At 46.2% G+C, this 24,478-nt stretch overlaps 1 protein-coding gene across 1 annotated transcript in view; it reads right to left on the minus strand.

Moving 5' to 3' along the window:
- Positions 1-309: 309 nt before the first annotated feature.
- Positions 310-24,478, minus strand: part of LOC137274544 (NF-X1-type zinc finger protein NFXL1-like) — a 36,751-nt gene continuing 12,582 nt past the window's right edge. Inside the window, exons 11-19 of the mRNA XM_067807787.1 lie at positions 24,319-24,450; positions 23,784-23,874; positions 9,268-9,388; positions 8,974-9,133; positions 5,667-5,780; positions 5,161-5,292; positions 4,050-4,286; positions 3,283-3,492; positions 310-2,756 (exon numbers count right to left, since the gene is read on the minus strand). Coding sequence (XP_067663888.1) covers positions 2,529-2,756; positions 3,283-3,492; positions 4,050-4,286; positions 5,161-5,292; positions 5,667-5,780; positions 8,974-9,133; positions 9,268-9,388; positions 23,784-23,874; positions 24,319-24,450 — 1,425 coding nt within the window. The 3' untranslated portion in view covers positions 310-2,528. The remainder of the gene's footprint in view (positions 2,757-3,282; positions 3,493-4,049; positions 4,287-5,160; positions 5,293-5,666; positions 5,781-8,973; positions 9,134-9,267; positions 9,389-23,783; positions 23,875-24,318; positions 24,451-24,478) is intronic.

Genomic DNA, 24,478 nt, shown 5'->3' on the forward strand with positions numbered 1-24,478 from the left:
TTTATCTGGATATTTTGGTTTCACTTGAAAATTGTCCGGATAGTGAGACATCCAGTTAAATGGATCAAACAAGCAAAATCTGAAAACTAGGTGAAAGCAAACTGAAAACCGTTTCATGTACGTATCAATAAAACAATAGTCAATACTAATGACAATGAATCATCATAACGTAACAAGTGTACCGATAATGCATGGAAGAGGGAACTCAGTTTACATGTTGACAGGTTGTCTTGGACTTATAACCATGTGAAGCTTCAGGTGGTAAGTTAGATAAAAAACGTAAATCACTATTTTGCCAATTGCATATTCTTTTTTTTTTTAATTTAAGATGTATTTCATGCCCTGTAAACATATGACATCGTGTCAAACTGCTGTCTACAGAAAGTAAATGTATGGTTATTTTCAAGATGCATCGCGACAGAAAGTAGGGAGGCGATCTATAAGCGTTATATACAGTACAATAAGTAGTTTGCCTTAATCCAAATCCATTTGTTTTCGTTTCTGATGAGATGTTCCCACATCCACCAAATCCTAATCAACAACCTGAGTGACATGCGTCCCTAGTGTTTTGATGGGTAATTAATCAATTCACATCAAATGCCTTTAGAATGAATACACTTAGTTGTGCGGTAAATGGTATTGACGTGACACGTTCACATGCACATGTGCACAGATCTATCCATCTGGAATACAGGATCATTTTTAAATTGGAAATCTGTGGGAATGGTTTTTAAAATGTGTCATCCGGGTCTGGAAGCCTGAGATCCAGTTAAGTGAGTATAATTATGGAACGAAAGTTTCGTTTCACATAAAAATCGTCCAAAAGGCGAGGTTTCCATATATGTGAGGCCACATAAACAGGGTTTGAGTGTACAACCTTAGTGTAATGAACAATATCAGTAATGGAGCATGTCTGTCTGTGTGTGTGTGCATGCGTGTATGTGGTCTTTGGCATGATGAGCAGACCAGGCTACCCGAATGCACACGTCTCCAAAGAATTAGGTGGTCAGGTGAGTCTATCATGCAAATGAAAAGTTGGGTAACCTACTGTGACCACAGACATTTGGGATGGTCGAGTAACCTTTGTATTATGCAGCAGACGGCCAAATTATGTTGTCTGAAAATATCACAGGAATCTCATAATCATTAGAATCTAAACATAATAATTAAAAAACTACCAAACAGCTGTTTCAAGAAACACTTGATTTTCTACTCCAAATTTCTGGCTGTAAACTTCCAGAGCTATTTTGGAGGACAGACTTGAGGGACTGGTGATGAGTTTGACCTGACTGTGTAGAGCGGACTAACAAAACCACTGCTTTTTGGTTCACTTTGTAATTGACTTGTGACAGGAGTAATGCATGTCATCTTAAGAGACAGCACTGCACTCCTGGTGAAGTTTTAATGAGTAGGAGTATTTGCATGCATTGGGTGGTCATCAGGATCTGTCACCTCTCCATCACAGCCTCTTCACAGGCCTGTCATATAGCTGGAATATTGGTAAATATTGTACTGAACAATAAACATACAGATGAAGAATTCAATGCAACTTAACTTATTCCTCCAGATTCCTGTACAAGAAGAAAAATCCTTCACAAACTTCTCAATAAAAGTTAAGGATCATCCCATCGTCTTTAAATTACTACAATTAATCTGATATGCCAAACTTCTTTTAAAAATATGAAAGACTTACTGGTAGATGATTCTATACTTTGTTTTGAGTATTATATATCCAAACGAATACAATTAGCTGACTCTGCCTTCTCACAATAATCACAGTTTAAACTTAAATTATAGTCCATTTGGCTCAAAAGCGGACTGATGAATTACAGTCTAGCTGGAAAACTAATAAACATAACACACTCAGTGGAATGCTGATCATAATCAGAACATCATACAAAAACTCTGAGGTTTTTGCAGTATATTTTTCCTTAAAATATAAAAGTTGTTTAACAAATTATCATTAAAATACTGACACAGTTCACTGTTTGCTACTAGGGAGGAGTGCAGAGAAAGGGACAGCCAGGTGTGCGAGGAAGCATGGAGACAGCACAGCACAGGTTAATGAATAAATAACTTTCTTAGCATATGTGCACATGATACACAAACACCTGGATGTGCTTTTTTCTGCATTCCTCCCTGGTAATAAACAGTGAACTGTGTCAATATTTTAATGATAGTTTACTAAACAACCTTTTATTATTAGGACAAAAATTCTGCAAAAACCTCACACAGTTGGTACGACGTTTTGACCATGATCAGCGTTTCATCAAGTATGTTAGTTTTTGAGTAGCACTGCAATTCATTAGTTCGCTTTTGAGGCACACGTACTACAGCATATTTAGTGAAAGACTGATTATGAATGCATAGATGTTCCACCAATACAAATGTTGACTACACAAGCTGTGGTGTGAGGATTACACACAGAGAAACTGATGAATCCTGATGATCGAAGCTGATACAGCAGACATGATCAACAATATATTGAGAGTAAAGACTTAACAGTTCATTGTGTGTTTCAGTGTACATCAGGACACTCCCAGCCAAATTAGGAATATTGCCACAAAGGCAGTGACTAGCGAAGAGACAATGATAATGACTCTCTTGTTTTTCTCCCAAAATGTCAATTCCACAATATCTTCTAGATGTTTACGCTTCTTCCTTCTTCCTTTCATCTTTCTCTCAAATTCTTCCAGCTCCTGCTTTTGTTTCTTCTCTTCTTCCTCTTTCTTTTCCTGTTCAGCAGACTCTTTCATCTGGAAATGAAATAATTACCTTTAAGCAATCTAATGAGTAATGAAAAGACATTTTTCACTTGTTTGGGACAGATTTGCATTATCACACTTTCTTTCCTCTATAATCAGGCTTCAAAACAATCAGTTTCTTTGCTGGACAACAGTTAAGATCAACTGGCACACAAGTCAAGGTACTATACCAGGCACTGATGCCAAAGACATCAAATGAGTGAGTGAATGAGTTTAATTTCAAGCCACTTCTAGTAATATTCCAGCAATATCACAAGGGCTTCACACACTGTACGCATGTGAAGAGTAGAAACCAAGGGCTTCAACTTGACGAGCTAGTGCTTTTATCACCAGGCTACCCCACCGTCCACACACAATGCACACAAGCAACACACACTAAGTTCTAAATTCATAAACATGCACAAAAGCAACACACAAAATACACAAGCCCAACACAAAAAGACACAATAAATACACAAAGCATATATTCCTGCTCAAGTCACACACTCTCTTTCAGCCTTGCCTCTGCCTGTCTCACCCTTTTCTTCTCCTCCTTTGTCTTCTCACACACATCATCACAGTCGAGCACAGCCTTCTCCCCTCCATCTTGTCTCCGCAAAGTGTTGCAGATCACCTCCTTCTTCCTGCGGCGGCATGAACAGCGTACCATCACCTTCTTCTTACACTGGTCAGCACTAGGGCAGTCTCCGCTGTGACATGTTGATGGACACTGGTGGCCGCATGACAGCTGCAGACACATGGTCGGTCAGTATGGCAACAAGGATATAAAACATACTTGGACAAACCAGAATGTTAACCTAGAACACTGATCTGGACACACTTATTGACTGTACATAGTTTTATGCCGCTTTTAGCAATATTCCAGCAATATCACTGCATGGGACACCAGAAACAGGCTTACCCAATGTTCCCATGGGAAGAATTGAACCTGGGTATTCACGTGACAAGCAAACACCTTAACCATTAGGCTATCCTACCGCCCCCATGTTGACATACCGGAGAGAAGTGAGGTATATCCTGCCTTATAACACGTTGAAGAGCTAGATAGTGGTACTGTTATAGTCACAACTGGCTGTGTGTTGTTGACAGTAAAGAAGACTTTAATAAATTCTGTCGATGTTAACAATTCTGAACATGAGATTCATGTGATCGCAGCAAAAATACATGAGGATTTGCAGCATTGCAGCAGTGATGCAGTGAAGTAGGTTCATTAGAATAACAGGTTTCTGTCAATTGCAGGGTCACTTGTGCCCTCAGATACATTGAAGATGCTATGCTACTCACTGATTTGGTGCACTGTCCGTCACAGGACTGGAGTTTTTCTTGCTGGTCCTTCATGGTGACAGTCCAGTCATGGCAGGGGATGTGTTTGACGACAGCCTTACAGTGGCATCTCATCCGCACCATGCTCGTGCAGTTGGGACAATCACCAGGGTGACATGGAAGGCGACAGGGGTGCTTGCACCCAACTGGGCGTCCCTTCTCACATGGTTTCTCACACGTCTCACAGGTTTCTCCTGCCTGGATCAGGTAAGGTTCTCAAAGTAGAGCACTCCTTAAACTTCATTTATTTATAACTTGCTATAGTGTAAACAAAAATGTTATTTTCTGATTAAAATTGATATTATAAACTTATCCTGACTCATGCTCATTATGCTTGTCTCCTTCTTCTATCTGAACATAGCGGAACACTTTTAAAAAAGTTATTTATGACATCTTCGTGTGGTTTTCGATATACTAGTGTCCTACTAGTTATCTCATAGCAACTTCATTGCTTGATGCATCCATCAAGTGAAGATGCAATCCCTTCTTCAGGTACAACTATACCATACAAGTACAGGGATATAACCACTCATACTAGTCTGTTCTGAGACGTGCACATGGGCTCTCAACCACTTTACTCCATGGAGCGTATTGGCATCGACAAATCATGTGATGAAAAAAGGGTAAGATTTTCTCAGCACCTTTCAGGAACCGTTAGTTTTTGTACTACAACGAGTGGACCGATTTGGTGAATGGCAACGATGTCTTCGGTGGTGAAATCTCAAAGGAGGTGATTAGCAAACAGCTTTCCAAAAGCAGCCCTCCAAATTAATTGTTATTGAGCAGTTCCCATGTAGAGTGGCTGTTGAGGCGTGGTGGCTAAACGAATTTAACCAGTCAGACAATGGCCACTGCTTAGGAGTTTTTGGCAGGCCTTACAAAATTCCCAATTTACTGACACTGATTCCTCCAAAAACGAAAATCTGTATAAAACAAAGATAGTTGACCTGCAGCATATATGCCTAGGGCTTGTTGGTGACATGGATACCAGGGTTTGTTAGACTCAGAAGAGGAATGTAACACATGCTGGTCCATAGATCTGGAGATACTGTGAATACACTGGCAGACTTACTGTGTGCTGGTCCACAGATCCAGAAACAATGTGACACACGATGGAACATGTATGATTCCCACATGTTAGCTGCCGATTACATGGCCGTGCGCAGGAATATGGAGCCACTTCAGCACATGGAATGTTTGACACCTGTGAAAACGAATCATGAGGTCAGCAGCTCATACCACGTGTACATGCATGATAATTGGGATACATGTTCTACCATGGCAACAGACCTGTGAAGACCTGTGTCATTACTGTTGCATATTTAGCAATCATCCTGAGATAACTAATTACTGGAAAATACAAATCATTTTGTGAGCACCTTAAAATATTTTATCCCAGTCCCACATCTGACACATACATATATAACATAGAGTATGGACAATTCCCCATCAGGACATTTTCCATTTCAGGCAGTTGCAGTCTAATACTAAAATCAGGGTCTGAATCAAGTAATATTCAAATACAAAGAAACTATCTCTTCCCCCACATGAGGCAGTGATTAGAGTTACCCCCCTTACCTCGTGTTTGCCCATGCACTCTGTGGGTATGGGAACCTGACACGGGGGACAGGGCTTCTTTATTGTCTGTATCACATACGCAGGCCTGGCCTCCCAGGGGCCTGCACGGGGTCGCTGTAAGGGGAAGGATTGAGTCATTAAACAGGTCAAGCATCATGACAAATACCTTATTTTATCTAAGTTTTGACATTGGGAGGCAGACAAAAATCTGACATCTTACGGCAGCTAAAACGTTTCTCATCCTAGCAACTAAAAATCTTTCTAATCTTGCCCAAATCTAAGTTACCCGTGAAGATCCTGATATAGTTGGCACATGTTATTGTATCCAAATTGCATAGGTTGATGCTGATGCTGTTGATCACTGGATTGTGTGGTCCAGACTCTATCACAGACTGGCGTCATATGGCTTGAAGATTGCTGAGTACAGCTTGAAACCAAACTCTCTCACTCTAAACTTTCTCACTCATTTCTCTCCAATTTAAACTGTTCAAGGCCCCTACCTAGGATCTTCAGAGGAGGAAACAGAAACATACCTCTGGATTGTGTGGAACAGATATACAGAAACTTACACACGTCTCAAAAATGTAATTTTCTGAGTAAAATTAATATTTTACACTTATCCGGACACATACTTATCCCCTCCCTCTATTGGAAGATAGTGAACACTTGAAATCCCTTGAAGATCCCTCCTAATTTAAGTGGACGTAAAATACACTAACCCAAAGCACTATCCCACCAATATGTCACATGACTAGTCATGCTTGCCACTCTCTCCAAATCTCATAAGCCCAACATAAAAATTACTGTGAATTCAGCGTACTTAAGAGAGGCAGTGGGGAGGACTTGACGCCATGAGGATAAGTATAAAATATCAATTTTATTCAGAAAATTACATATTTTTCCTTGTCCTCATTCATGCTTATTATGCTTACAGAACCCAGTGAAAACAGCGGTGGGTCAGGCCATTCTGGATTCCTGGATTCTGTTTACTGCCATATAAGTACGTCCAGTACTTCCCCCCTGTCGGGAAGTATAACAGCACCAGTTTGGTCCTGTTCTTCCAATAGTCATCTGTGCAATGGGGGATCACATCCAGTCAAACTTGTCTTCTCTTGATGCATTCATTGACTAGAACGTGATGACATATAGAGCAGCTAACGAGTCCAATGCAACTGTATGTTAAGAATTCCAGTCAAGACCAGTCATGGCCCTTCTTCATGTACAAGCATCTTCATTACAAGTACAGGGTCATAATCACTCATGCTAGCCTGTTCAAGACATGCACATGGACTGTTAACCATTATACTCTGCAGAGCAGAGTCTTGGTCTCAAAAAGTCACGTGATAAAAGGTGGAGTGAAACTCAGGGCTTTTGTGGAAATATTAGTTGTTGTGTGACCACAAGTGGCCAAAACCGGTGAATGCCAGTAACCTCCTACGTGGCAATGTCCCGTAGGCATTGATTGGCCAACACTGCATCTGATTTCTGAAAGCAGCCTTCCATTATAATTGTTAACAAGCAGTTTCCATGTACAGCAAGTGTTGATGGCAAGGCTCTCACTTTGTGTGTATAGAAAGCTTGTGGATGTTTAAGTCTTGCTGCTTTGTAGGCCCTCAAAATAACAGCTCTCATCCATACTGAGATAGTGTTGCAGAATACTTCCATAGGTGTCTCAGTAAATGTTGGAATGAACAGGCACTTGAAACACTTTCTCCTTGTCTAAGTATATTGGAGATAAATTTTCAATGGTCTGACCGGCCCTAATGATATAGGCACTTGAAACAATGTCTCTTGGTATATTGGAGATAAATTTTCAGTGCTCTGACTGGCTCTAATGATATATCATATGCATCATGTGGCTTGAGGACTGTAGATAGTGCTGGGATGTGGAACTGTCTGTCCTGTTGTGCAGGCAGTTAATTTTTGACGATAAAATCCCATCTCAATCCTAGATGTACAATCTGACGATGACTGGAATCAAACCGTGTGCGACTTAAGTCCAGAGCATGTATTTCTAACATCAGTGCTGTTGCTCCTAGCGCGAGTAGGATCAGCGTTTTCTGTGTCAATAATTCAAGCAATGTCCAATCTAGTAGCTCAAAGTGAGTGAGTGAGTTGAGTTTTACACCCCACTCAGCAATATTCCAGCTATATGGTGGCGGTCTGTAAATAATTGAGTCTGAACCAGACAATCCAGTGATAAACAACATGAGCATTGACCTGCGCAATTGGGAACCGATGACATGTGTCAACCAAGTCAGAGAGCCTGACCACCTGATTCCGTTAGTTGCCTCTTTCGACAAGCATAGTCGCTTTTTATGGCAAGCATGTGTTGCTGAAGGCCTGCTATACCCCAGACCTTAACGGGTCAGTGGCTCGTAGACATCACTCATGAGGTGTTGTTGTATGACATTCAAGTTACAAGCTGAAGCCTTAAATCTGCATTGTTGGTCTTCCACCTTGAAGTTGAGTAGTTCAGGTACGTAGTAGGGAGAGCAGTTCAGGTACTTTAGTCCAAAAAACGAATATGGCATAATTTTGATTATAGGACTGAAACAAGTGTTTGCCACTAACATGGTAATGTCCCCTGCCACTAAAGAAGAATGGAATATATATAACACATTCATTACTCTTTACTTTTTGCTCATACACAAGATGCGTGAAATGACTGGTGTCTGGATAATGTTTTATGGATGCAATGTTTTATGGAAATCTGTGTTAACATGAACGAAAAGTGGACAAAGTGTTGTGGTCATATTGACAATAAGATCCAGGTCACCCAAACGACTGGTGTTTGCACAATCCCCTAATGTGGACTCAACAAAGTAGGCTGTCATCTGTCAAATTTGAAGATATTGGGTACAATAGTTCATGTGATATCGCGTTAACAAGAATCGGGAGGTACATACGTAAGTACAGACACTGCTGAATACATAGTCTCCCGCTCAGCGCTGCAGCGGGGGACAATTAAAGCAAAAAACTTATCGCTGTATTGGGACCTAAAGTGCCTCCAACTGTTCTTGTCAGATAATGGAGAGAGTGACAAACATGGCTGGTCATGTGACCATATTGGCGGGAAAGGATGGTGAGAGTCTGCTTCAATTAGAAGCAAACTTCAAGAGAGTTCAAGTGTTCCACTATCTTCACATAGAGGGGGTAGGTAAGCATGATAAGCATGAGTCAGGATAAGGAAAATCACAAACAAAGTAACAATCGCAAATTATACCCAACCACATCCTATACCACTAAACAAAACTCTACCATGGTCGAAAATACATTTTTCTACAAACACTGAAGATTTCTCCACCTGGTCTTCCACTTTGACCTTGACAGCATCGTGACACCTGACTGGGCATGTGTGTTCACACTTGGGTAAGGGCAGCAGACACGTCTGTTGACATGGCGGGCATTCATCAAAGTGACATCGATGTTTGTCTCGTGTTGGGTGGTGGCAGTTTGGAGGAATTCTAGATGAAGACACAACAATCTCAACAAAGATGGACATACATGGTACACTCCAACAATTACTTGGATTGTACTGTTTTGTAGGCTTTTGTCTAGACGAGGTTGAAGAAGAGACAGATGCTGGTGGTGAACTTACTGGCATTTCTTGTTGCATTTAGGTGGTTTTATGTCCTTCGCCCTCCCACATGGCACTGTGATGGATGTGGACTTGCAAAAACATGACAGGTTCACTGTCAGGGGGCACGGGTAACAAGGGCCTGCCACACAAAGAATCAAAGGTGACAGGTGAAAACAATACATCCACAAGAAGTGTCATAGGTGAAGACAAAACATCCACAGGAAGTATCACAAGTGAGAACAACACAACCATCGAAAGTATCATAGGTGAGGACAATACAAGAGGAAGTCTCACCGGTGAAGACTATACAACCACAAGAAGTGTCACAGGTATGGACAATACAACCACAAGAAGTGTCACAGGTATGGACAATACAACCACAAGAAGTCTCACACATGGGGACAATACAATAACAGGAAGTGTCACAGGTGAAGACAATACAACCTCAGGACGTGTCATAGGTGAAGACAATACATCAGAAACAAGATGTTTGGTATCTGAGTAAAATACAGACGGGAAATTGTGTTACAGTCATCCCTCACAATAACGCGCTTGGCAATACCGTGGATTCGGTTAAACTGTGGGGTAATCCGTGGCCCCCATGAAAAGGTTGTACTGCGATCACACCCCTTCACGAAATCAAAAATAGCTCATCAACAAATCCGCTGCTGCGCTCTTATAACTTACGTAAACTAGTGAAATTCAGTAGGGATGGCAACTGACAGTGTTTATCGTACATATCCATAGTGTTTCACATGCTTAAAACATGCAGGGTTTTCTCAATAATAATCGTACCAACATCGTAGCAGTAACTTATGAAAGACAAGACATGATATCAGTAGAGTTACGTCATCCCAGGATGTATGGTGTCAGAAACCACATTTTATTTGATTAAATTCAATCCCAATTTTGTTTATTAAAACTGTTGACAGAAACAACGGAAACACAGTGAGAGCATTACCTCATTCCATAAGCGTACAACTTCCGCTTACCTCATTCGTGAGGGTCCGTTTTTCGCGCCTACCCCCGATAGCGCCAATTTCACATTATTCTTATCAGTCACCAACAGTCTCGTAATTCATGGACTCCGAGACCCGCGATATTGACTCACTGAAGTCAGTTTCAACAATTAAATGGGCACAATTTTGGGTTTTTTTAAATCAAAGTTGCAAGCATCACGGGAAGTCAGCGGTGACTTGTCAAACTGTCTCCAACGTAAATTGTATCAAGATAGGTAACGGCCTGTGTTGATTGTTATGTTAAATATGTTTGCAGTAAACTGTGCACAGCTGATTGCTATTTCCAGCTTAGATGAATAACAATAGGTTTTGATAACAGGTAGTGATTTTTTATTGCAAAGTTTCCCGTACATATACGTATATATATATATTCATTTTCAAAGTTTGTTTATTTTTACCTTCAACAATACGATATATTTTTACTGGACCCAATTCACGAAACAGCAGTTTTGTTATGTCCTTGGAATATATGATCTAACTCGGCCTTTGTTCCACATTATGTAATAGGTACTATAATGCGGATGTCTAATAACGCCGGGGGTCATCCGTGGACCCCAAGACCCACGTTATGGCGAGGGATGACTGTATGTCTTTGTAAATAGAAATGACAAAATCTTTTACATTCATAAGAAATCTCTGCTAAAAGCAGAGTCATATCCTCTGACAATATCATGAGCATTTGTTCACATGACACTGTATTCAGCAGTGTTACACCTGTACAATGCTGTTGTTTTTGATAATTATTAAAATCTAAATATTTTAGATATTTAAATACTTACCTTACCATAGGTCTTATGCATATTACCTCTAGCTTCGCTAAACGAGATCAGACAGTCGTTGATTCGCCATCCCCTCGATGGCTACCTCATGTAATCTACGAATGTAGTCACGGAAGTGACGTGATCTCTCCACTCGCGCGAGAGCGCAGAATCCAAAATTCACTTTTACCGTCAGCCAGAAGGTCTGAAGAGTCCAAAGTGGGGAGGAGCATCCAGCGTTGGGAGGGAGTCACCGCCCTATGGTAAGGTAAGTATTTAAATATCTAAAATATTTAGATTTTAATAAATTTTTAACTTACCTTACCATAGGTCTTATGCATATGGCTTCGACAGATGGATGGTGGTGTGGACTCCGGAGGACCATCCCTCAGCAAACAGTGCACATGCATCAGGAGAACTCGGGAAAACCAATGTCAACGGTCTCAGGATAATACCTGGAACAGGACAAAGAGTAACCCAATAGAACTCCAAAGAAAAACCGATGCACCCGGGGGGTGAGGTTAATCTTAAGACCAACGGTAAGTAGAAGTGTAGTTACCTAATGGGCGGATGGTCGGGTACGTTGCTGAGCAACCACCAATGGACCAAATGACTGTAACTCCTCTACGTCTTCAACTGCCAAGTCCCTCAAGTAGTGGGATGCGAAGACAGTTGATGACCTCCAGAAACAGCCCTCCATGATCTGCGGTACTGTGCAGTTCCGATGGAGGGCCATTGTAGACGCCAAGGCCCTGATCTCGTGCGGGTTACTTGCTACCGGATGAGGCAGGTGCTTGTCGTCATAGGCCGCCAGGATAGTCGATCTGAGCCAGAGGGCAATAGTATTTCTGTTTACTTCGCCTTTGCAGGACACGGCAAAGGGAATGAATAATCTTTTGCGGGATCGTCTCCTAGAGGCTGACCTTTTAATATAGCATCTGAGAGCCCTGACTGGACATAGCAGCTCCTCCTCCATGTCATGATGACCCAGGATCGTAGACAAAGGAGGGATGGAAAATAGCCTGTTAGGCTGCCCGGGAAGCTGGTTCTTAGCCCCAAAATCCCAAAGCAAACCCAAATGAACACGTCCGTGTCTTGACTGTTCAAATCGGATCTGAGTAACGTCAAGAGCATGGATCTCGCTGACTCTAGCCGCTGTTGCCAATGATAGTAAGAAAACCGTCTTCTTGGAAAGATGTTCAAAGGAGGCTTCCTCTAATGGCTCGTACGGCGGCCCTCTGAGATGTTGAAGGACAACATTAAGATCCCAAGCTGGAGGACGGAACTTGGCCTTCTGGTCTTCCAGCTTGAAAGCTTTGAGAAGCGCAATAAGTTCCGGTATCTTGGAGATCTGTGTATCTGACTTGATAGCAAGGACAGAATTCAAAGCTGACAAATAGGTGCCTAAGGTACTGCCTTTGAGATGTCTAGAGTTCCGTAGATAGAGAAGGAACTGTGCCACAAACTGAGGAGATGCTGCCATGGGATTTTGAGATCTTCCTGCGCAAAAATTCTCAAAAGAGCGCCATTTGTCGTCATATAAAGAGCGGGTAGAAACTATAAGCTATAACGTTCGCCACGTGCGCAGAGTAGCCCTTAGCCTTTAATGCCCTCTGCAGATGACCCATGCGTGAAGATGGAATCGCAGTGGATCCGGATGCAGCTGTCGATTGTGTGGATGTCGAAGCAGATGCAACTACCCTGGAAGTTTGTAAGGGTCTCCGTTGGCGAGCCGTCGAAGATCGGGAAACCACGACCTGGCTGGCCACCAAGGCGCGACCAAAAGCAGTCGGAGGTTCTGCGTCAGTCTGATCTTGGCGATTACGTCCGAGAGAAGGACTGGAGGAGGGAACGCATATGCGTCCAGGCCTTCCCATGCCCACGCCTGTGGATCCGGCACGGGAGATACGTACGTTGGTAACTGGTGATTGAAACTGGTGGCAAAAAGATCTACCAGTGGTCTCCCGAGTTGCCAGCAAATCTGGTGAAATGCGTCCGGATGAAGCATCCACTCCGTCGGGGATGGTTTGCCGGGGGGCGCGACAGGGCGTCTGCCAGAATGTTTTTGCAGCCTGGAATGTGACGAGCCGCGATCACGATGCCGTTGCTGTCTACCAGATCCGCTAACAGGAACATCTGGTCCAGAAGTTGTTTGGATCTGGTTGTACCCTGATTGTGAATCACCCACACGACCGTGGAATTGTCGGACGCTACCAGGAGTCTGGAGTCTGTTAGAACCGGTAGCCAGTGGCGGACCGCTAGGATGACTGCCTGCATCTCCAGGTTGTTGATATGCCACTCCCTTTCGGCGTCTGACCACAGCCCTGAGGTTGTCTGGCCGTTCAAGTGAGCGCCCCATCCCAAGAGGGATGCGTCTACAAACAATTCGTGGTCGTGGTTGAAGCTTGTCAAACAAACACCGGCGCAGACGTTCCACTCTACCGTCCACCACCTGAGGTACTGATGCAGGTGCGGGGGTAGAAGAAATGATGACTGGAGGTCGTTCTCCCGAATGAATGGTAATAGGAACCTCTGTAGTGGGCGCAGCATAAGCCGTCCTCTGAGGGTGAGGTCTTGCGCCGACGTCAACAAGCCCAACAGAGACTGCCATTCTCTGAGGGTGAGAGGTAGGGACAGAGCTCGATCCGTAAAGGCGAGAATCTTCTGCCATCGATCGGGAGGGACCCTGACCAGATTGAGCCGAGTCAGGAACAACCCCCCAATGAAAGTTAACTCCTGCGTTGGTTCCAGTTGCGACTTCTCGATATTGATAATCCACCCCAACTGCTGAAGTAGGCGTGTGGAGAAGTCCAGTTGTTTGCGTAGCAACTGAGGATTGCAGTGATTTAGAAAACAATCGTCGATGTAAGGATCGAAGTCTATCCCCCGGAGGTGCAGAAACCAGGTGACAGGCAGTGTGACCCGAGTGAAAAGCCACGGGGCCGTAGAAATTCCAAACGGCAGCACTCGCCACTGGTAGTGTACTCCGTTGAATATGAAACGCAGGAACTTCCTGTGGCGCGGGAATATAGGAACGTGCAGGTAAGCATCCTGTAAATCTAGGCTGGCCATCCAAGCTCCGGGTGACAACTTGGCTCGGATCTGATCCAGTGACGTCATTCGGAAATGCGGGGGCTCGGCTAAATACAGGCTGTTGAAAGTCGCCATGTTGTGAATCATCCGCATTTTGGTGGAACCTTTCTTGGGTATCAGGAAGATGGGTGAATAGAACCCCGGGGAGTGATGGGGTTCTGACACTATCTCTATAGCACGTTTTGTTAAGAAAATGTTGATGTTCTCTAGTATAAGTACCTGTTGATCTATTGAGTACACTCGTGACAGGGGAGTGGTAGTCAGCGGCGGAGCTCTGGCTAGTGGTAGCTTGTAGCCGGCTCTCAGGATCTTGCAAACAAACAGGTCTTCCAGGAATGTCCAGTTGGCCCAGAAGATCCCTAGTCTCCCACCTACAGGGGTCGGATGAACTGGTACGACTGGGGGTGGGAGGTCCCAGTCGTAGTAGTCCATGGCTTCAGCGGCCGGAGTAGGGACGCTTGCCCCTACCTCGACCGGACGTAGATGGGGCATCCCTGCCGCGTTCTCGAGGCTTGCGCTGGACATCTGAGTCCTTGGTACGAACTCGTCCCCTCCCAAACGAGGAACGGATAGACTCTCTCCTGGGTACATATCTTTCTTGGTATTACCCCTGGCTCGGCCACGAAATGCAGAGCCCAAGGCCTCGAAGGTTGACGGCGCCACTTCCGTGTTAGTGAGTTCGGCATGTTGTTTATACACCGTTGGTATCTTTTCATCAAAGAGGAACTTAGACGTAAATGGTGCACGAAGTAGTTGTCGTTTAAATTCCTCTTGCCAAGAACAAGCATCTAAAAATCCAGATCGGCGCATAGTAGTAGTCATGGCTAGCGCCGCGCGTAAATGTCCAAGCAGGTCATGGAGTACTCTGCCTTGCCAAGCAAAAATAGTAGTTAAATGATCCACCCTCGAGGCATTATCCTCTGACAAATCCAAGGCTGCAGCGGAGGTGGCTGACGCAAGCGCCGAGATAGGTTTAAGCATACGTTTCAGTTCCGTATCAATAGCTGCTAGCTTTGAATCCTGAACTCTGTAAGATGACGGAGTTGAGCTTGACAACCTCTTAATTGAATCGTCTAGCACCGCCCCGTTGTCGGCAAAATTCAGACTGTGTACTTTATAATCTGATTTCTTAGACTTCGACACTTTGATGGTTGGATTTAAGGATAACTTCGCAAAGTCCGAATCTAACAAAGCAACAGCATCCACCACCATAGGGTGTGGTGGAATAAGTAACTCAGGAGACAAGTGAATCGACGCCGGGTTGCTTGAATCTGAAGAAGGGGAAGGACAGTCCGGTAATCTGTCGGCAATCCACTCAAAGACAGCAGCTAAGGGAAGATAGGTGCCATCACTATCACCATCATTGCCAGGGTCCTCCTCATAATCTGGACAAAAGAACTGTTCCTCGTGATCCTCCCAGGAAACAGAGGTTGATTCTCGTCGCTGACTAGAGTTGGAAGCAGAGTTCTTAGAGTTCAATTCCTTGCAGGAAGTCCGCAGTGGTTCCGGCGATCGCGAACGCTGGGATCTAGAGAGACGCTGTGGTGATCTTGACCGAGATCGCACTCTACGTCTACTTCTGGTACGTGAGTCTTCCTCTAAGGAGCGCCTTGGAGAGCGGGAAACAGACCGGGAGCGCCGGCGCCGGCTACGGTGTGGAGAACGAGAGTGCCGACCCCTCGGGGACCTAGAACGAGATCTGCGCCGGGAGCGCTCAGCCTCTAAACGACGAGCGCGCTCTTCATCCAACTGGTGCTGTAACATTTCTTCTTTAGTCAGCGTATGAGACACTCTGGGGATCCGATAAGAAGTAGGCATAGGAGCAGGGTCCGGCAACAACACTGGCTCTGGCGTTGGTACAGGCGCTGGCGCCGGAATAGGCGCTGGCGTCGGAATAGGCGCTGGCGTTGGAATAAGCGCTGACGAAAACACCGGTGCTGATGTAAACAAAGGCGCCGGGACAGGCAGTGGCGCCGGGACAGGCAGAGGCGCTGGTACAGGCAATGGCGCTGGCGTAAGTCTAGGCGCTGTCGTTGGTAAAGATGTATAAGTCTACAAAGGCGTCCGAATGCGTAGGCTCTGGAGAGGAGCGCGCCGGCGTAATAGATGAGCGCCCCACACTAGGCGTTGATACTGGTACTGAAGGCGGTGGTAGATCCTGGTCGTCAGGTAAAGATCCCAAGGAAGACGCTGGCGACGACATTCTTCTCTTACGTTGTGTAAAACGTTTCCTCCGAACCGCCAAAAAGGTCTTGAAATCGGCGAGAGATAACACTTGACAGTGTAGGCACCGATTATCGATGGAGCAAACAGCGGACGCACAATCCGGACACCAGGGATGTGGGTCCTTGGCTGACTTCTGCCCCTTGCAGACAGTACAAAAGTGTCGAGTCATACACAGAAACTTATACAAACCTGTAGAGGTTATGAATTCTTTGAAGAATGTCCTCCTTGGGGTACATATATAGCATTAAAATGTCCATTTAAAAATGCCTACGACAGTTGTAACAATATTGAATAAATATTTTACAAAACAAAAACTCGTTTTTGTCTTGTGAGACCACCCCTACAGGGCCCCCACCCGGGCCCCTTAACAGCCAAGAGCAGGTAACTCTCGCCGTGTACCTCATACCTCACTTTTCATGCTGAGATTGTCAGACAGAATGTGGGGAGGCGGGTGGCCGTACCCCAAGGAGGACATTCTTCAAAGAATTCATAACCTCTACAGGTTTGTATAATTCTTTTTCAGAAGAAGTCCTCCTTGGGGTACATATATAGCATAAGACAGACTCCCAACGAACGTGAGTCGGGAGCGGCATTCTGTCTGCTGATGTGTACCCTACACACACTCTCATACACTGCCGAAGCTGCGAGAGATAGAATACACTTACCCAATCACCAAGCCGCTGATGTCAATCAGGCGGGGGCGTGGCAACATAGGGCCGAAAGAGCCAATCGACAATAACCCAGCAAAGGTGATGGACATATGACCACACCTCATGCCATTCACTGTAAATATTCCCCCAAACCAGCGAAGTAGTGCCGGGAATAACAGTGCAAGGGTAAATATGAGCGTATGTCGACGCTAATAGTGAAAAAACCGTCTAGAGGTAGTTTCTCTTTGTGTTTTTGTTGTTTTTATATATATATATATATATATATATATATAAACACCACCACCAGGGGATATCCGTCACCAATATAACAAGAAATGTTTCGTGAAAACCCACCACCAGGAACATTTCATGATAAACAAAGTCGAGATCTCAGACGCTCATTCAGCTAGGGGAATCACGACTCTGCCCGCTGGTGAGAACTGTATGGCCAAACCGAGCACGTTCCCGTGAATGTTTGTCCAGTTGGTAGTGACGGATAAACGTGCTCGGTCGGCTCCAAATAGCCGCAGAGCAGATCTCCTCAATGGGCAGACCCGCGGCATAAGCCTGTGACGTAGCCACTGCCCTAACAGAATGAGCCTTTAACCCATTAGGGATAGGTAACCCTTTATGAGTATATGCCATACAAATGGCAGAGACAAGCCACCTAGATATGGTTTGCTTGTTCGCCGGCAGACCAGCTCTTCCCCCGCCATAACAACAAAACAACTGGTTATCTTTTCGGATATCAGCAGTTCGTTTGATATAAGCCCTAAGGGTCTTACGGACATCTAAGACGTGAGCACGTCGAAGAGAGGTACCGGGCGAGGGAGGCTGCATGAGCTTAGGGAGCTCGATAGGCGCTGTAACATGAAAAGCGCCTGCGATCTTAGGACGGTAAGAATCCGGCAGTCTAATACTGACCCTGTCTTTGTGAAAGACGGTCAAAGCAGGATCCGCTGACATTGCATGAATGTCACCTACCCGCCTGCCAGACGTTACCGCCACAAGAAAGGCAGCCCTCCACGTTAACAGCTGGAGAGAAAGAGACGATAGCTCGTGAAAAAGAGGACCGGACAACCAGTCAAGAACGACTGACAAGTCCCACGGGGGACTAATCCGCCGGACAGTCGGACGGATCCTATCCACACCCGCTAAAAAACGCTGAACAAGAGGGTGCTGCCCCAAGAGAGCACCGTCAACAGGAATATGGAATGCCGAAATGGCCGTGGAATAGCCCCGGATAGTAGAGGCGGCTAGGCCTGACTCTAACCGGGACTGCAAAAATTCCAGTACTTCAACTAGAGTTGAAGAAAAGGGATCAAGAATCCCCCTGTTGACACACCAGCGCGCATAACAGGCCCATCTATCCTCATATTGAACGTTTGTCGAATCCCTCTGCGAAGCCAGAATTGTGTCTGCAACTGGTGCAGAAATTCCGCTCGCTTGGAGGCGATTCCTGACAGTGGCCAGGCCACCCACTGAATCCTGGGATTCGGGTGCGGCGCTCCGTTCTGGGATAGTAAGTCCGGTCGAAAGGGTAAAAGGACAGGAGGCAATGCCAGAAACCTCATCATTACCGGAAACCAGCTTTGAGACGACCAAAGAGGAGCAAGAAGCACTAACAGTCGAGCTGGTTGGGTGGCAAGCTGCGAGAGGACCCTGGGAATCAGCGGCAGAGGTGGGAACGCCCACAATACCCTGTCCGTCCAATCGAGCTGGAAAGCGTCCTGAGCGATGGCTCTCGGATCCGGTATCCGAGAACAAAACACCGGAATCTGGTTCGTCCCCCCAGAGGCAAACAGATCCACCTGGAACGATCCGAACAACCGGGAGATAATCCCGAATATCTCCCGATGCAACATCCACTCGTGAGGAGCTAGGACACGTCGAGAGAGCGCGTCTGCTCGAACATTGTCCACCCCGGGGAGATACACGGGACACACCCGAACATTGAACCGGTCGCACCACTGTAGAAAGTGCCACGCCTCCTCTAGGAGGGACGGAGAAACCGTACCGCCCTGTTTCAGGATATAGGTCATTGCCGTCTGGTTGTCCATCTCTAGACGTACCACACAGCCTCGAACCGTCTCCCGAAAGTGTTGGAACACTAGCCGGACAGCTCTCAATTCGAGCACATTGATGTGCAGGCGCGTTTCGTGCCGTAACCATAGGCCCGAAACTGAATGGGCGCCCAGCACGCCACCCCACCCTGTGAGGGAAGCGTCCGTCTGAATTGAAAGGGTTGGTGAGGGAGCGTCCAGGGGTAACCCCCTGGATAGATTCCCTACCACTGTCCACCACCGTAAATGAGGAAGGAGCCACTCCGGAGTGAGGAGAATCATCTCGTAACTCCTGCCGTGGGACCACATTCGCGCCAAGGCGTACTGAATGGGTCGCATCCTCAACCGCGCCCTCCAAACAACGTCCACCGTCGCTGCCATGTTGCCTAGCAACTGGAGCCAAACCCGAGCCGAAGCCGAGGGGGACTCGAGGAATTGCATAACAACTCTCTGAACTTTGGAGATCCGATCCGGCGACAGGGAGACTATGCCTCTCGCTGTGTCGAACCGTGCGCCTAAGAAGATCAGATCCTGTGTAGGAACTAGGTCTGACTTCTTGAGATTGATAATCCAGCCCAACCTGGTGAGAATACACATTATGGCGAATGTTGCGTCTCGACTCAAGTGAGCGGCAAGTGCTCGTATAAGCCAATCGTCCAGGTACGGGTGACAACACCTGCCCTGTGACCTGGCCACTTGCGCTGGGATTAACATAAGCTTGGTGAATACCCTCGGAGCCGTAGCGATGCCGAAGGGAAGCACCCGAAACTGATAGCATACCCCGTCGAAGGAGAACCGCAGGTACTTCCTGAACTCGGGATGCATCGGAACATGCAGGTACGCATCCTTGAGGTCGATGGACGTAAGCCAGTCGCCTCTTTCTACAGATGAGATCACTGACCGTAGTGTCTCCATCTTGAATGACGGTACCTGCAGCATAGTGTTCAGCCGTTTGAGATTGAGAATCGGTCTGAACACTCCGTCCTTTTTGGTGACCAGGAAATAAGTGGAGTAAAATCCCTCTTGTTCCTGGCCCCCTGGAACCACCTCGATGGCCGCCTTGTCCAGTAAAGACTGAACCTCGGCGCGGAGAACCTCGGCTTTCTCCGGAACTACCGGCACAGGAGTGCGCCGAATTCCGGAAAAGGGAGGCGGGTCTCTCTTCCATAGTGGTAAGTGGCCGTCCCTGAGTGTGGATAGGACCCAGGGGTTGGAGGTTACCTTTTCCCAATCCGACAGGAAGTGGGAAAGGCGGCCACCCACAGGAAGGTTTGGCAGAAGGCAATGAATGCCCGACGTCGGCAGTGCTCCGACTGCTTGATTCGGGATCACTTGCAAGGGCTCCGGAGGATGACTTACTGGGAAGCCGGGGCCGACTTCCCTTTCCTCGGAAAAGGATGCTGGGGCGCCGCAGCCTTGCCCTTGCCCCTACCCTTACCCTTCCGCGCCTGCAAGGGCTGTGCCCACTTAGCAGAGTCCTTGGCCGGAGCCGAAGGATAAGCGGAGGAAAGCACCGGGGGACGCGCACGAGAAGTGTGAGGCTGTTCTAACAAGGGTTTAGACTCCTTGAATGTAGACACAGCCTCCGCGGCCTCCCGGACTACTGATGCCGCTCCCGGGAAGAGAGTAGATCCCATCCGGAATGGCAGTGAAAGTAGCGCTTGTTGAGTGGCCGGCGAATACCGTGCCACGGACAGCCACAGTCTACGGAGGCCCATAACTGCAGACATCATCTGACACGCCGAGGACCTGATCGAGTCCCGCGCCAGATGTGACTGCACCTCCGTAAGCTGTTGAGCGAGCGTAGGGGAAACACACTCCTCCTCAACACCGCCGCCGTCAACAAGCCGACGCTGCAATACCGAAGTATATGCGGCGTGTATTGTGACCTTAAGGCATTGAGCTGCATTTCGGTACTGCTCCTCAAACGACCTATAAGCCGATTTGAGGGCAGTAACGTTAGAGGTGAACGGAGGCAGGCGGCGTCCTTGCTTAGCCGAAGCTAAGGAGCTGCCAGAGGAACCCCCCAGGGCGACCGATGCATAGATACAGTCGTCGACCACTGGAGGGTTATACAAGTCAAGATCACCCATCAGGTAACGTCGGTCTAGCTCCGGCAAATCGAAGCGTGACCGCGCTCCCGTTAAAAGAGGGTTAATCACTTCTGACAAAATAGAAGGGAGGATGCGCAACCGAGAATCCACCACCTTGGCTGGGGCAAAAGCCTCACCCGGCAGTCGGAATTCCTCGGGGTCAGGTGTCGCCGAAGCAACCACGACCTGCGGCAGGACAGAAGCAATACGCTCCCGTACCTGCCTCAGCGAGGCGCCGAGCGAAAACGAAAACTCACTCGGCCCACCCCGGTCCTCCCCCTCCTCCATTATCTCCTCGGCGCGATCCCCCATGAGTGACACCTCAGATCTGTCATCTAAGGATAGCTCCGGGGGATCGGTCGAGGGAACATCCGAAAGAGAGAGAGGCCCGAGCAGAGCCGAGCGGCCCGACGCCATAGACCCGACGCCCGAGACTGAGTCTGGGTGGCGGATCGCCGGCAACGCTCCCAACATAGGCATGGTCCCATGACCAACACTGGCAACCTCGGAGTGGCTGGCAACCGACTCTAAAGTCGGTTCCTGCGCACCCCTAATGGAAGTCCCCACACCGGCGCCAGAGGCGTGGCTGGGGAGTCCCATGGAAGCCGAAGCCGGATACACACCCGACTCCGGACGAACGCCGATCTCCTGACGGAGACCGGACATCGCATCCGAAATCAGGGTATGCACCGACGCCATTTGCTGCTGTAACAAAGACGAAAGTAAATCAAATGTTAACGGTTGCGAGGGTTCAGTGGGAGGTGCTGCGGAGGTAGAAGCCACCGCTGGAGGTGGAACCGAAGTACCCTTCGCTGGTTTTGCCGTATCCCCCCCCCGAGACTGACGCCGAAGACGCCTTCTTAATATCTTTTTTAGCTTTTTTTGAAGGCGGCTCCTGAGCCCAAATATCCCCCCCCGCCTGGATCAAAGATCTATAAAAGATCAAGTCTGCATGACGGGATTTTTGAGCCCTGGGGGAAAAGTCCTGACATACGGCGCATCCTTGCTCGTCGTGAGCTTCCTCCGCCAAGCAACGCAGGCACAGAATATGCTTATCCCTCGGGGGGAGTTTTGCGTTACAAGTAGCACACACCTTGAACTGGAAAAAACCGAACCGTGCTATGATTAATAGCAAGGCCCGTTAATCCAACAAACACATGATTATTTAACAGAAACAATAATACGCACTGGCGATATTTAACCGTTAAATAATAAGAAAGCTATTTATGAAAACATACAATAGCATATAAGGATTTCTTTACCATGGAAAAGAAAGGTAAAAAACCATACAAATATCCGGTTTGTATTTAAAACCACCTAAAAGAATAGGCAGAAGAAATAACCACCAGGTACGTGCCGCCCGCCATCTTGTCAGCCACATGACTGAAGACCACGGTAGCCACGGAAAGTTACAACATTTCATGAATGAAAAAGAGTGAAATATGCATTCCTAATACCGCCCGTGCGTTAAAAAGGAACCATACATACGGTTTTCGTAGCTTTCTCACTCATTTCTCTTCAATTCGTAGGTTCTCTAAGTATGAGAGCTTGCTGATGGACGACTGTCCTCAAAGACGACAGCATGAAAAGTGAGGTATGAGGTACACGGCGAGAGTTACCTGCTCTTGGCTGTTAAGGGGCCCGGGTGGGGGCCCTGTAGGGGTGGTCTCACAAGACAAAAACGAGTTTTTGTTTTGTAAAATATTTATTCAATATTGTTACAACTGTCGTAGGCATTTTTAAATGGACATTTTAATGCTATATATGTACCCCAAGGAGGACTTCTTCTGAAAAAGAATGTAACAGACAAGAAACCAAGACTTGACGACATGTTGATACAATACTAGGAGAAAAACCCCCTACATAAAAATGTAGAAAGTAGTTACACCCCTACGTAAAAAATAGACACACCCATAAGTGCGGGGCAGCGAAAAACAACAACCACAATGGCTGCCTTCGCTACGCTGAAATTCATGGCAGAAAATGGTATGAAAAATACCGAAAATACAAGTGAAAATGACCAAGCATGGGCAGAAACATGACGGGCAAACAATCAACAAGATGTACTACCCCCATGGACACCATGCCGTTCTCACATACGGCACGGACAGGCCATGCCTGAGTGAGAAAAGAACAACACGAGGTAGCAAGGTAAGCACATTAAATGCTTGTATGACTTGACTTTAATACAAAATGAGGGGATACAAACCATACCTACCAAGGAGTAGCAACTTTATTGAAACTACACATAGTAGAAAAAAAAACAGCAAACCAACACGTCCGTTCGCACGAACGCTAAAGGTAAAAGTGAATTTTGGATTCTGCGCTCTCGCGCGAGTGGAGAGATCACGTCACTTCCGTGACTACATTTGTAGATTACATGAGGTAGCCATCGAGGGGATGGCGAATCAACGACTGTCTGATCTCGTTTAGCGAAGCTAGAGGTAATATGCATAAGACCTATGGTAAGGTAAGTTAAAAATATATGAAAATGAAAGAAAGTTGATAAAATGTATTTTCCCTATTTGGTATTGTTGATACAACTAAGAGTCTAGTATGTATCCATGTTAACTACTGACATTACAAGCCATGGTCAACTATGATGATACAGGAGATCCCACCATGAACTGACCTCGATGACACCGGCTGGCACACTTGTGGTTGCGGCAACGCAGCGTCTTCCCGCACACCTGCTCACAGGTTGGACAGTTTCCATCACAACACTGCAACAAAATACAGAACATAACACAACAGAAGTCTCTAATATTAGCTATTTACTCTTTCAAACATTTTGTGTCAAATTTTGATGTTGTCTTGAAGTTACCCATTGGTCATTGTGTATTCCTACTTTATTCATGATTTCAGTTTTTCTTGAGGTTCAGAAAACAGTATTTTTGTAGGTCCTTTCAATTTTGATAGTATTTGACAGCATTTAGTAATTTTCCTGCAATGGGTAGTTTCTTGACAAGACCACGCCAACAGACCATGACAACCTGTAGCTGTTATTTAGGGAAACAAGAAAGGTCAGCTGAAAGCCTAAATGTTCACAAATATTGATTGTTCTATTACAAAAAATAAAGGGTCAAAAGTCCTGACACACAAGAATGAATTTAATGGTCCAGTGAATTGGTGACTGGCAATAATAGTCACCACAGGATTCTCTGTACCTTTCTCTTGCAGTAGTGTTTGCCACAGTCCCTCATGATGGAACACTTGACGTCACACAGGTACTCCTTGCTACACAGGACCTCCTTCTGCTTCTGACCACATCGACAGCGTTTCAAGGTCAACTGACGACACTGGAACACAAGACAATCAGTTTTTGTG

This window comes from Haliotis asinina, chromosome 2, assembly GCF_037392515.1.
Source record: "Haliotis asinina isolate JCU_RB_2024 chromosome 2, JCU_Hal_asi_v2, whole genome shotgun sequence".
Lineage (NCBI taxonomy): Eukaryota > Metazoa > Mollusca > Gastropoda > Lepetellida > Haliotidae > Haliotis > Haliotis asinina.